Genomic DNA, 12,759 nt, shown 5'->3' on the forward strand with positions numbered 1-12,759 from the left:
ACAGGATATTCCATAGCACTGTACAATAGGTTAACTAACAAACAAATTGTTGTAACAAGACAGGGCAGATTTACTAGAACAGAAGTGCCCCATTCAAACGAGAAAGTATTGTGTAATAACACAATAGCTAAAATGTAATTTGTGCATAGTAAATATCTGATTGCTTGATGAGTTCCTAGTAAACTGGGATCTTAAATGTTAGATGTTGCATTTGAAGGAAAGGAAGAGAAGCAGATTACTGAGTTGAGGGGTTGGAGGATAAAGGAGAATGTTAGCAGATTTCTGGTGTGTTTTTTCTTTTTTTTCATGAATGCAGACTTGGAAATAGTTAAATGTGAAGGGACCTTCATAACAACCTTGGGTTGGGACATGCTAATTTAATAGTGAGGAAAGATTGATAGGAAAATTGTTATGAATTGATTTGTAACAAAGGACCAGCATTTTAATCTAAACCCTAAATCCTATGGGAGGGCAGTCTAAGTACTGACAGAGTGGAGAGGGATGAGCTTGACTGCAGCATTCATTATGTACTATAATGGGGAATGTATAAGACCAGTGAGGAAGGAATTACAGCAGTCTAGATTGGAGATGATTTGGGCATGGACGAGCACCTTAGTTCTATCCATTCTAATGTAGGGGCAGATAGAAAAAATAAATAAATAATAGAAACAACCTAATTTAGTAATTAGCTAGATGTGAGGAGTGAAGGTGAGTTTGGTATCGAAGAAAATGCTAAGGCTTGTGAGTTGATAGTACTGCTATTGAAAAGAGGATGAGGTGAGGGTATTAGTTATTTAATTGAGTTTAAAAAAAGTGAACTGACATCCATTTAGAAATGGTAGAGAAGCATGATGTTCATAATTCAAGAGAGATGGAGAAAAATCAGAAGAAGGCAGATAGATCTCCTTGTTGTTGGAATAAATGTCATACTGGAAACCAAACTGACTAGTTTCCCAAGAGAGACATTGACTGAGAAATGTAGGGGGCAGAGAACAGAACCTTAAAAAACACTGACTGAGAAACTCTGACTGGAAAAGGATACACTGAATGAGGGCCAGCACAAGGGAAAGCATGAAATGTAGATTTGTGTGGACCAAGGCTATGGAGGGTGAGAAAACACTAAAGGTTAGCATTGATGTAAGCAGTGGAAAGGTCAAAGGGAATTAGAAGATAGTAATTAACATTGAATTTTGCAGCAATTAAAGGAACACTATAGTGTTAGGAATACAAATGTACACTATAGGTCTAAATAGCTGTTTAGCCACCTGGATCCCCCCTTACCTCTGGTTGAAAACCTGATTAACTCCTAGCCACGATCCACCCTCTTATGTTTTCCATAGTAAAGCGAAACGCCACGCTGCACCATTCAGCATCTCCTCATAGAGATGCAATGACCCAATGCTATGGGGAAAGTTCAGTGCCTCCATGCAGTACTGGCGTCTGAGTGACAGCCATTGGAGGTGTCCCTAGGTAGTAATGTTTACTCTGAAAAGGCAGTGTTTACATTAAAAGTTCTGTAGGGACTGACTATACTATTTACCAGAACAACTACATTAAGCTATAGTTTTTCTGGTGACTATAGTGTCCTTTTAAATCATTGATCACTTTGAGCATTTTTAGGAAAGTTATGGCAACATGTGTGACTATAGCAGGAAAAGCATAGAGAGATACTGCATATTTTATTAAGAGGCAGAACCATAGAAGGGCACAGAGTACAAACAAAATGTAAGGGAATAGAATGAAGGGAACATGTAACGAAGAAACCTGTTCTTTTGTAGTAGGTATGGGTGACATTAGGATAAAATTTGAGATGGTTCTGAGGAGATTGTGAATGGGGGAAGGAGAGAATGTTGACATGACATGTCTGATTGTAGTAATCTTCTCTGTAAAGTGACCTGCAAAGTTTGGAGTGGTGCGGTTAGCAGTAGAAAGAATAGCATTTGGATGAAGAGTGTGTGGTTATGATGGAAATCAAGTTGTTGAGTTGAGGTTTTTTGGGAAATGGAGGGGCCAGGCTATAAGACTGTAGGAGTGTAGCATATATTTATAGTGGAAGAAATCTGTATAATACCACTTTCTCCAGGAAAACCTCTGTTTTATAGTATTTGTGGAGTTAACAGGTTAGTTAGCATGCGAAGGTTGTAGTTGTGTACGATACTGGAATGTAGAAAGTGTCATGTTTTCTAGTCCATAGTTATTGCTAAACTAGGTTAAGGGAGTTTGAGATGTTTAAAAAGGAGAGTTTGGAAATTGGCTGAGAATTGCTGTTGGTTAAGACATTGGAGGTTCCTGCAAGATTGATGTAAATTGAGGGTCTTAAATTATGTATGTATCAAGTACATTGATACGACGGGTCATCAGAAGATGGTCAGGGCACTCAAGAGTAAATCAATAGGCAGTTTTGAGGGAACTGTTTCAAGTAACATCAACGTTTTGCCCTCAAACCCAAGGTCTTTGTCAAGCTTACACTATAGTGTACAATAATGCTATAAATAGAGAATATCAAGAGACAAGTTATTTCCATCAATTACTTTTTCTGTCCATCATCCCGACCAGACGCTGTGTAACAGCATGTACAACTAAAACACATGGTGATGTGACATGTCTGCTCACCCCACTCGTCGCCATAGAGACGAGTCAAAACAAAAAGGTTTAATACTGTGTATGTAGCACTTGGTAGTCATGGAAACCAAACCCAGTCGAGAGAGGACACAGACAGAAAAAAACAATAACTTAATGCAATCTTGTGTCTAATGACACAATTACTGTTTATGAGCCCATGTGATATACTGCCTTTTATTTAACATGTATAAGTGCATATAATTAATTTACTTTATTCATGAGTTTGTTATTTGGAACATATTTCTGTGCTTATAATGACTTTAAATGTGTTTAATAGTAAAATTGTTTATTATTTTGTGTGAAGAAGCAGTTTTATGATTTTATTATGTGTTTAGTTATTGTTTTTTTTTTTCCTGTGTCCTCTCTCGGATGGGTCCGGTTTCCATGGCTACCGAGTGCTACATATGCAGTATTATTTTTATTTTTTTTAACTTGTCTTCATGGCGATGGTGGAGATGGAGTCAGGTGAATGGACATCTCATGTAACCACATTTTTTTTACATGTACGTGCGTGTTACGTAATCACATTTTATCCACTACAATACTTCAGGTAATCTTGATATGCCGTCTGGCTGGGATGATGATCAAAATAGCAGATCACTTGTTTCTTGATATTCTCTATATTCTACTTTGTGGTGAAAGCCTGACAAAGATCTCGGTTTTGAGGTTGAAACGTTGATACACAGATTTCCAATAAAACTGCGTATTGATAAACCCTTGCTAATAATAGAACATAGGGAGGTGACATCAGTTGAAAGGTACAGTGGGAGGAGAGTAACATGCCTACATCACATCCATTGAAGTTAGCACATCTGGGGTGTGGGAGAACCGTAGCCCACCAAAGCATAGAGTAATGGGAGTAGCAATATCTGAGTCGAACAGCCCGGTCTCAAGACTTGTCATAAGGGAGAGAGTTTGAGATGAAGAGGTTGTGTATATCTTTATATTTCAGTTTGCTGCAGACAAAGTATATGTTTCAAAGTGCTCACTGAACAGGTAGTTGAGTAGGAATGAAGGGGAACTGTAATGAGGCTGGGATTTTTTTATGAGCTAGTGTGAGAATAGTAGAGGAAGAACCTTATCAAAGATTGTTTAATTGTGTTAGATTTTGTTCTATAAATCTAAACATAGACACGTTTCCTTTAGGTTGTACACCGCACTCATTATCAAGGGATGCGATGTTTGTTCAGAGTTTGTTTCTTCCCTAAAGATCCAACTGAAATTCTGCATTCCGATCCAGCTGCCTTTGAATATCTTTATATACAGGTAAACAAAGTATACAACGGCATCACTATTGTTATATTGTTAATCATTGCTTTAATCATTCATGTAAGTACAAACGCACACATATACACTTATACTACATATATAATAAGCACAGTAGTTTTGGGCAGATGTGAAAAAATATGCTGTGACGTAAGAATGCTTTCAAATTTTCATTTCGTCAGTTACCAAACTGCAAAGTGAGTGAACAGGAGAAAAATCTAAAGCAAATCATTTGGTGTAACCACCCTTTGTTTTAAAAACCGCATCAATTCTTCTACACACACAGTTTTGTAAGGAACTCAGCAGGTAAGTTATTCAAAACATCTTGAAAAACTAACACTGCTCTTCTGTAGATTTAAGCAGGGAGAAATTGATGAAGGACCCATCATTTATGTATGCTCCTATACTATAGTCAGGTGCATCATGCATGATTAGACCATTATACCAAACAACTGCTAATGATTTAAAGGACCACGATAGTGCCTGGAAAACATACTTGTTTTCCTGGCACTATAGTGCCCTGAGGGTGCCCCCACCCTCAGGGTCCTACTCCCATGGCGCTGAAGGGGGAGGAAGGGGTTAAGCCTTACCTTTTTTCAAGCGTCAGGCTCCCTCAGCGCTGGGACTCTCCTCCCTCTTCTTCCGTCATCGGCTGAATGCGCATGCGCGGCAAGAGCTGAGCGCGCATTCAGCCAGTCTCATAGGAAAGCATTACCAATGCTTTCCTATGGACGCTGGTGTCTTCTCACTGTGAAAATCACATTGAGAAGCGCGGAAGCGCCTCTAGCGGCTGTCAATGAGACAGCCACTAGAGGCTGGATTAACCCATAGGTAAACATAGCAGTTTCTCTGAAACTGCTATGTTTACTGCAAAAAGGGTTAAACCTAGCTGGACCCGGCACCCAGACCACTTCATTAAGCTGAAGTGGTCTGGGTGCCTATAGTGGTCCTTTAATGAACCAAACAGGTTACTCAGTGTGCGTCAGTATGTTTTAGGGGTCACTGTGTGTATCGGTATGTCTTTATGGATCACTCTGTGTGTTACAATTTATTTTTATGTGACACTCTTTGTGTGTGTCAATATGTTTATATGGGTCACTTTGTCTGTGTGCCAGTATGTTTGTATAAGATACTCTATATTTGTGTGTCAGTATCTGTGTATGGGTCACTTTATATGTATGTCAGTATATTTCTGTGGGTCAACCTCTGTGTGTGTCAGTCACTCTTTGTATGTCAGTAAGTGTTTATTGGTCTCTGTGTGTGTTAGTGTGTGTTTGTATGACTCACTCTGTGTGTGTAATTATACTTGTATGGGTCACTGTGTGTGTCAATATGTTTGCATGAATCACTCTCTGTGTGTATGTGAGTAAGCGTGTACCAGTGAGTGAGTGTGTGTGTATGGGTCAGAAGCTGGTGGGTGGGTGAGCTTGGATACAAATAAGCATTCGCTGCCCCGCTGCTAATAAAATAGGGGGGAATTACCTTGCACAGACACATCCTTGGGCATTGGATGGAGGCTTAAAATAGTGGGACTGCCCCCACCTTTGTTGGTTAAGACTATTAAATAAAAACATTTTATTTAATCAAATTAGTGTTAAAAAATATTCTTGTAGTGTTAAAAAATATTCTTGCCATCAGTCACACAACAGGTCAGAAAACTCTAATACTTATTGATGCTCCTATTAACAATAATTTTCCCATTTGCAAAAAAACTTGCAATGCAGATAAAATTAATTTATGGGAGCCCCTGGAGAGCTTGCAAGGCAGGAAAAGCCTTCATAAAGCTTTACTATGCTATGGAAGCTCAATCAGAGCATTTTGATTGGGTGCCTTCTAACCGAACAATCAGAGTGCTCTGACAGGCAAGTCTTACTTCTCTTGAGACTTGTAAAAAAGCACAAAATGTCCAGGCACACATGGTAATTTCTTCTAGAAGGTAGTCTTTATTTGAATTCAGGAAATAAAAAACATTTCAGCTCCTACATGAGCCTTCGTCAAGTCTAAGTTAGAGGGACACTCCAGGCAACCAGACCACTTATGCTCATTGGAGTGATTTGGGTGCCAACCCCCATCACCCTTAACCCTGCAAATGTAATTATTGCAGTTTTTTTATAAACTGCAAAAATCACCTTGCAGGGTTAAGTCCTCCTCTAGTGGCTGTCTATCAGACAGCCACTGGAGGGACTTCCAGGTTCTTAAAACCCGAAAAATGTTTTAAACGACGCTGGACGTCCTCGCGCTATGCATGAGGACCTCCAGTGTCGCTAGAATCCCCATAGGAAAGCATTGAATAATGCTAGCCTATGTGGAGGTCTAATGCGCGTGCGCCATTGCCTCGCATGAGCATTAAGTTTCCCCCGCCGTCAGCCTCACTTTTACTCACAGTACTCATTGTGGGGTAATAACTGCTTGATTCAAGGATAAATCTGACTGCCATTCTGGGGTCAAGAAGGAATTTTATGTCCTAGCTTGTTGCAAAATTGTGCTTCAAACTGGTTTTTTTTTTATTTATCTATTTTGCCTTTTGGATCAACAGCAAAACACAAATGTGAGGAAGGCTGAACTTGATGGACGCAAGTCTCTTTTCAGCTATCTATGTAACTATGTAACTTTTGTTGCCAACGGTTTCGACATTAGTGGCTGTGTGTTGAGTCATTTTTAGGGGACAGCAAATTTACACTGTTATACAAGCTGTACACTTACTACTTTACATTGTAGCAGAGTGTCATTTCTTCAGTGTTGTCACATGAAAATATATAATAAAATATTTACAAAAATGTGAAGGGGTGTACTCACTTGTGTGACATAATGTAAATCTACACAGCCCTGACTTTGTGCATGTGTACCTAGAAGAATTGACACTGTTTTGAAGGAAAAAGGAGAGCACACCAAGTATTGATTTAATTATTTTTTTTTGTCTCTTCATTCACTATGCATTTTGTTAATTGATAAAACAATTAACTATAAACATTTATATCTTTAAAAGCATTTTTTCTTTACTGCAGTTTTTACACCTGCGTAAAACTTTTGCACTGCGGTGTAAATATCTTATTTTTCATAAAATTTACCCATACATTTTATTTAAAGATGAAGCAAAAAAAATTAATTAAAGCAGACAGGAACATAATTACGTTAAACTTCAATGTATGTGTATAGGGAATGCAGTTTGTGTGTGTGATTGTGAATTTGTGGCAAGGTTGTGGGAAAGGGGCTGTAATGTGTGGGAGCGTGAAATGGGAACAGTTAAAAACATTTTTTTAATTATTAATATTTTCATTTAATTTTTAAGTTTATTCCTCCTCCCTTTCCTGCAACTTACCTTGAGACTGGGAGGAAGGACTTGCAGCTCCTAGTCCAGTCCAGTGGTGACAGACTCAAGTGGTGAGGATCTCCCTGCGGGCCCACATAGGGCTGGCGCTATCCAAGCTCCATCCTTGATTTGTGCCATCACGGGCCGGTGGGGAGATCAAATATCTTAAATCTGGAGAGGAGATGGAAGAAGCAGCTCTGCCAGGTGTTCCGCTTGCGAGTTTGGAGCAGTGCTGGATCTCACAAGAGTGAACTGTAGCCGGAGGAGCCACAGGCTAGAGTTCACTAACCACCACTCACTCCCATCTATCCCCAACCACAAAGTATAGGCCTACACCTTCCAAGATATTCATACATTGCACCCCTCACACACTGCACCTCACACTACACCCCTCACACACTTCACCCCAAACACACACTGCAACCCTCTCACACACACTGCACTCCTCACATGCATACTACACTGCTCACACATACTACACCGCTCACACACACACACTGCACCCCCAAACATACTGCACCCATAACACACACTGCACCACTACACACTATATCCTATACAGACACTACATTCCTTATGCACACACTGCACCACTTACACACATTACATTCCAGACATGCACACTACATCCCTTATACACACTCTGGATCACTTGCACACACAATAGATCCCCCTATAGACACATTTTGCACCACATACACACACTCGATTCCTGAATACACACTCTGGATCCCCTATGCGCTTACTAGATCCCTTGAATGCAAAAAAAATGCACACTAAATTTCTTAATCACACATGCTTTACACCCCCTACATACATTACATCACCTATACACACATATACTGCAGCTCTTATACACACTATGACTCTATACACATACACTCTCTCACTCTCTACAGTCCCTAGTCACACATATTACACAATAAATACAACACAACTGAAAGCTATCTATTTAAACAAAACACCACACCATCAGCTCACTCTACACACGAAATCCCACAAGCAGCCTCCAAACACATGCACAATATGCTTTCCTGGCTCTTTTGTCCATTGGTATCCCACTTAATGAGTGACACTGCACGTGTCTGAATAGCTTTTCATCTATATATCGCTGTATATATCGCTATATAAGTGTGCAGTCTTTAAAAATTATATAGATATATAAAATAACAGGCAAAAAATATGCAATAATTTATAATAATTTATATAACTATGTATATGTTTAAACACTATGTTGAGTGTATACTGTTTTCTCAGAGTCGCAATGATGTCATCAGGGAGCGACTTGGAACAGAGCTGAAGCCAGAGCTGCTGCTTGGACTTAGTGCTCTACACATATACATCAGTGTCAGTTCTTCTCGCCCAGGACAAAAGATATCATTGCGTGGAGTAGAGTGAGAGCAATGTTCTCCTATAATCCATAATAACTGCACCTCTTCCATTTATTATCCTCCACCAACAGCCATTTGTCCAAACCCATCTACCACATTCTCTACTTCACTAGACTAGCAATGATACCTCATCTGTCTCTCAAAACTCTTACATCACCCCAGTGCAAACCTTATAACCCCTACATATTTAACATATCCAATTAGCACACCTACCACAAAGCCATACAATACACCTAACTGCATCCATACTCACCATTGTCACAATATCTTTTCTCATTTTTCACTGTAGGAAGGAATGGGGTTTGGAACCATTTCTACCACCCTCACTCTTGCAGGGATATAAGGAGAAGTCTCTGCGAAAGGCACTGGCGCAGCACCTTAAAATTCACCAGAATCAACTGTCTGGAAACAAGGTGAAATTGAAGTTGGTGAATATGCACTATTTCTATTTAGAGATTCTTCAAACTGAATCCATGACATACTATCCCTCCTTATGTTTATAGGTGTCTATCACTCAAGCAAAACTTCGCTATCTCCGCATTCTTAATGAGTTACCAACCTTCACAGGTGTCCTGTTCAACACAGTGGGCATGGTAATGTTAAGTTGTATTATCTAATTATCTAAAACATATTATCTATAATGCTGCTGCATCATGTCAAGTGCTTTACATTACTCAGAATTGCGTTTCTTTATTACCATTTAATGACAAATGTAAAGACTTACAGAGGAGGACTCTGCAACACCTGTAAAAGTAAGTCTCAATTAAACCCACATGCAGCCACATAGTGCTAACAGATGCCACTGCTTCGTCTCATAATAAACTAGAAAATGTAAGAGATAAAATAGTATTCTGTAAATTGTATTTACTGTTGCTTGTTTGCTGTTTACTTTTTTTCCTTCAAATTCAGGCTGCCATTAAATTCCAGCCTATGATATTTATCATCTGAGGATAAGCTATTTAATATTTCAGATCAATATTTATTGATGATGATATTCAAAGCCTATATATTACATTGAAAATATTGGCTTTGATGACTCTATTCCATTAAATTAAACAACCGTTAAAAAGGCTTATTGGATTCAATTGCAAAAAAATGGTTGATAAATGTTTTTTGACTATTTACCTGCTTGCAGTAATAGCAGGCTGTGGACAAATATAAAACAAAAATTCCTATTAGGGACAATATGACCCCTTTAGTAGTATATGTTGCCTGCTCACTATAATAGAAGACAAGCGAGTAGAAAGTTGGGTTTAACAATTGACACAGGTCGTATCCCCCCCATGTCTCCACACATGGGCATGACATGGGGGATTAATATTAAATAATGAGGGGTGAACAGGTGACACCCATCCTAGTGTCTATCACTACCCCTACCCATTGGTGGCAGAAGTGGACTATTAATAATTACAATCAGAAGGAACCTAATATCACCCCCAGTCTTCAACCATGGGCGGTAGGTTGGGCTATCAATATACAAATAATACTATTGCCCATGAAAGGCTTTGCACGGAGTGAGATTGCATATAAGGGCACAATACTCTGACTGGTTGGTTCGTCTTCAGAGAAGTGAGACTTACAAGATAACTAATCAGAGCACTCTGGCTAAGATTACATAGTGCTTATAAGGGCTTTTTCCACCATGCAAGCTTATTCTGCTCAGAGCCTTACATGGCCTTTGGCTCCCATGGATTGTTTTTATTGCATAAGGATTTTTTCTCGGTCCGGTTCTTTTTATTCTTTTAACAGTAGTGTTAGAACTTAATAGATTACTTTTTTGTCCTTGGGTTGAAGAACAGACGAAAGAATGGTTAGTATATATGTTTTTTGTTTTGTTTTGTTTTTTACAGACTCAGCCCTCACGGGCCATATTATTAGGGTAGTATTTTTTTATTAGAGGGTGACTAGAGGCTTGGAGGAACAAAGTGGACACAATTTGGGGTGTGGACAATGGTATCCACTTTCCCTTTATTATATTAATAGCTGCGGGGGACATTAGGTCCTTGCTGGTTATTATTAATATAAATAGCCACCACCCAGTGTTAATGGATGGGGTTCGGAGGGGGTCCCTGAGTCCCCCCATTTATCATAATTATAGCCTCCACCCACAGGCAACATATGTTAAATAGAAGCAGGTTATTTCATTTTAAGCTCGGTGCTAGGTGTATTTTACTAAGAAACAAGAAACCCAGCACACAGGTTCCACACTACGATCCGGCCATCAAACCAAGAAGTGCTTCATACCAAAGTGGGTACAGCAACTCCAAACAATCACAAGAGAGAAAAAGAAAAGTATAGGCAACACTCCTGGAAACTGATGGTGCAAGCTTTATTCAAGGGTAAGCTGCCCCACAAAAAAAATGCAAAGTTGGTAATGTAATGTCGCATTTTTTTAGTGGGGTAGCTTACCCTTGAATCATCAGGAGTGCAAATTGCTAATATCTACATGAATAGAACAGTGCCAAGAATGCCTTTAAGCCTTTTAAGCCCGCCAAGTACGGGCGAAACTCGTTGATGAGCTGAGGATCAAGCTTCCATTCATCTTCATTTCTCCGGTACCAGCAGTAATTTTTAGCTATTTGAGGCAACGGCGTCCCTCCGGTTCCACCATGACTATTGCGGCTTGAAGAAAGACTTTACACTGTTTCAGCTGCTCCAACGGATGGGTAAAACTTTTTTACCCACTTACAGCTTAACTGCATGTACTGGACTTACTAGTGGTTATCATTATATTTTATACCACTTCTTTTATTTTTCACAAGGATTCTTCTTTTTTTTTGTAAATATATTTTTATTATCATTTTTATATTTGTTGTGAGACTCTCAGGTCTCTATAACTGTAACATATTCAACGTTCAAGTCGAGACTCGCAGGTCTCTCTGAGAGTGGTAGTATCGAAGCACAACATGTGCTACAATATGCATAGAATACAGGTTGGAATTGGAGCACGCAGGCCCCCGACAGTGGTGGACACGCAGGTCCTAGAACATGTGAACCTTGGCTAGGCTTTTATTGTATCTTTCGTGCGTCCCTCTTGGTTTGACTACATGTGAGGTCACCACTGGTGATTGTCAAGGTGCCTAGATTCAGTATGTATGTGGCTTCGGTTCGTTGGATGAGGGGGCTGAATAACCGTTAGTGCGTGTCAACCTCCAAGTCACTGTAGGTGTGCATTACGTGTCTATATGACTTCCAAAGCCTCTGTTAAGTATCCATACGGGTCACCTTGCCGTCGGGGTATTTGCCTGCGACCTTAATGGGGGATGTAGGAGATATTAAATGGGAGGAAATGGGGGGGTAGGGGAGATCCTGAAGGGGGGAGGGGATTTGGGCGCTGTGGTAGGTTGGGTAAGTGGGGTGGTGGGGTCAGTCCGGTCCGTCGTGTGAGTCTCCTGCTTCCAGGTGAGTGGTGAAGTCTGTCTGCATGGTGGATATAATCCAGTGTGTCCAGGTCTCCATGTATTTTACAGTGGTATTAGTTGCCCCCGAGTGGAGTTCTTCTATAGCCCTGAGGTCCTCCATTTGGTTGAACCAGGCTCTTAGGGGAGGGGGTCTGTCCTGTCTCCAATATTGTGGGATGATTTGCTTTGCTACATTGAGGATCCTAATGGTCAGGGATTTTTTGTATCTAGATCTGGGTATGGTCGTGTGGTGTAATAGCATTGCCGCTGGATCTAGCGGTGGTGGGGCGTCTGATAGCCTCGACAAGATAGCGTGGATATCTTTCCAGAATGGTTTAATCTTGCGACATTCCCACCATAGATGTAGTGTGGTGCCCGTAGCCTCGCCACACCTCCAACATAGGTCGGAGTGTGAGGGGTCTATGGCATGTAGTCTATGTGGGGTACGGTACCAGTGGCTCAACAGTTTAAATGCCGTCTCTTGCGTCTTTGAAAAGGTGGAACAGTGGTGTGTGAGATAGCAAATTTTGTCCCATTCCATCTCAGTAAATGTCCTCCCCAGGGTCGTTTCCCATGTTCCCTTAAAGGCGGGAGTCTCGGTCGGAGTCTCCCTCTGCAGTAGTGAGTACAGGATAGATATGCTGTGGGGAAGGGGGTCTGGGTGGATGCAATGTTCCTCGAAGGTGGTCGGTTCCCTAGCGTGGTTCTGTCCTCCGGGCAGTGAGTCTATGTAGTTCGAAAGTTGTTTGTATTTGAAGGTTTGCATGAA

The 12,759-nt window shown here is 40.4% G+C and overlaps 1 protein-coding gene across 1 annotated transcript in view; it reads left to right on the forward strand.

Annotated features, from left to right (window-relative positions):
- Nucleotides 1–12,759, forward strand: part of FRMPD3 (FERM and PDZ domain containing 3) — a 212,939-nt gene that overhangs the window by 160,644 nt on the left and 39,536 nt on the right. Inside the window, exons 8-11 of the mRNA XM_063432397.1 lie at nucleotides 3,769–3,888; nucleotides 8,456–8,592; nucleotides 8,879–9,002; nucleotides 9,093–9,182. Coding sequence (XP_063288467.1) covers nucleotides 3,769–3,888; nucleotides 8,456–8,592; nucleotides 8,879–9,002; nucleotides 9,093–9,182 — 471 coding nt within the window. The remainder of the gene's footprint in view (nucleotides 1–3,768; nucleotides 3,889–8,455; nucleotides 8,593–8,878; nucleotides 9,003–9,092; nucleotides 9,183–12,759) is intronic.

Source organism: Pelobates fuscus, chromosome 9, assembly GCF_036172605.1.
Source record: "Pelobates fuscus isolate aPelFus1 chromosome 9, aPelFus1.pri, whole genome shotgun sequence".
NCBI classification, from domain to species: Eukaryota; Metazoa; Chordata; class Amphibia; order Anura; family Pelobatidae; genus Pelobates; species Pelobates fuscus.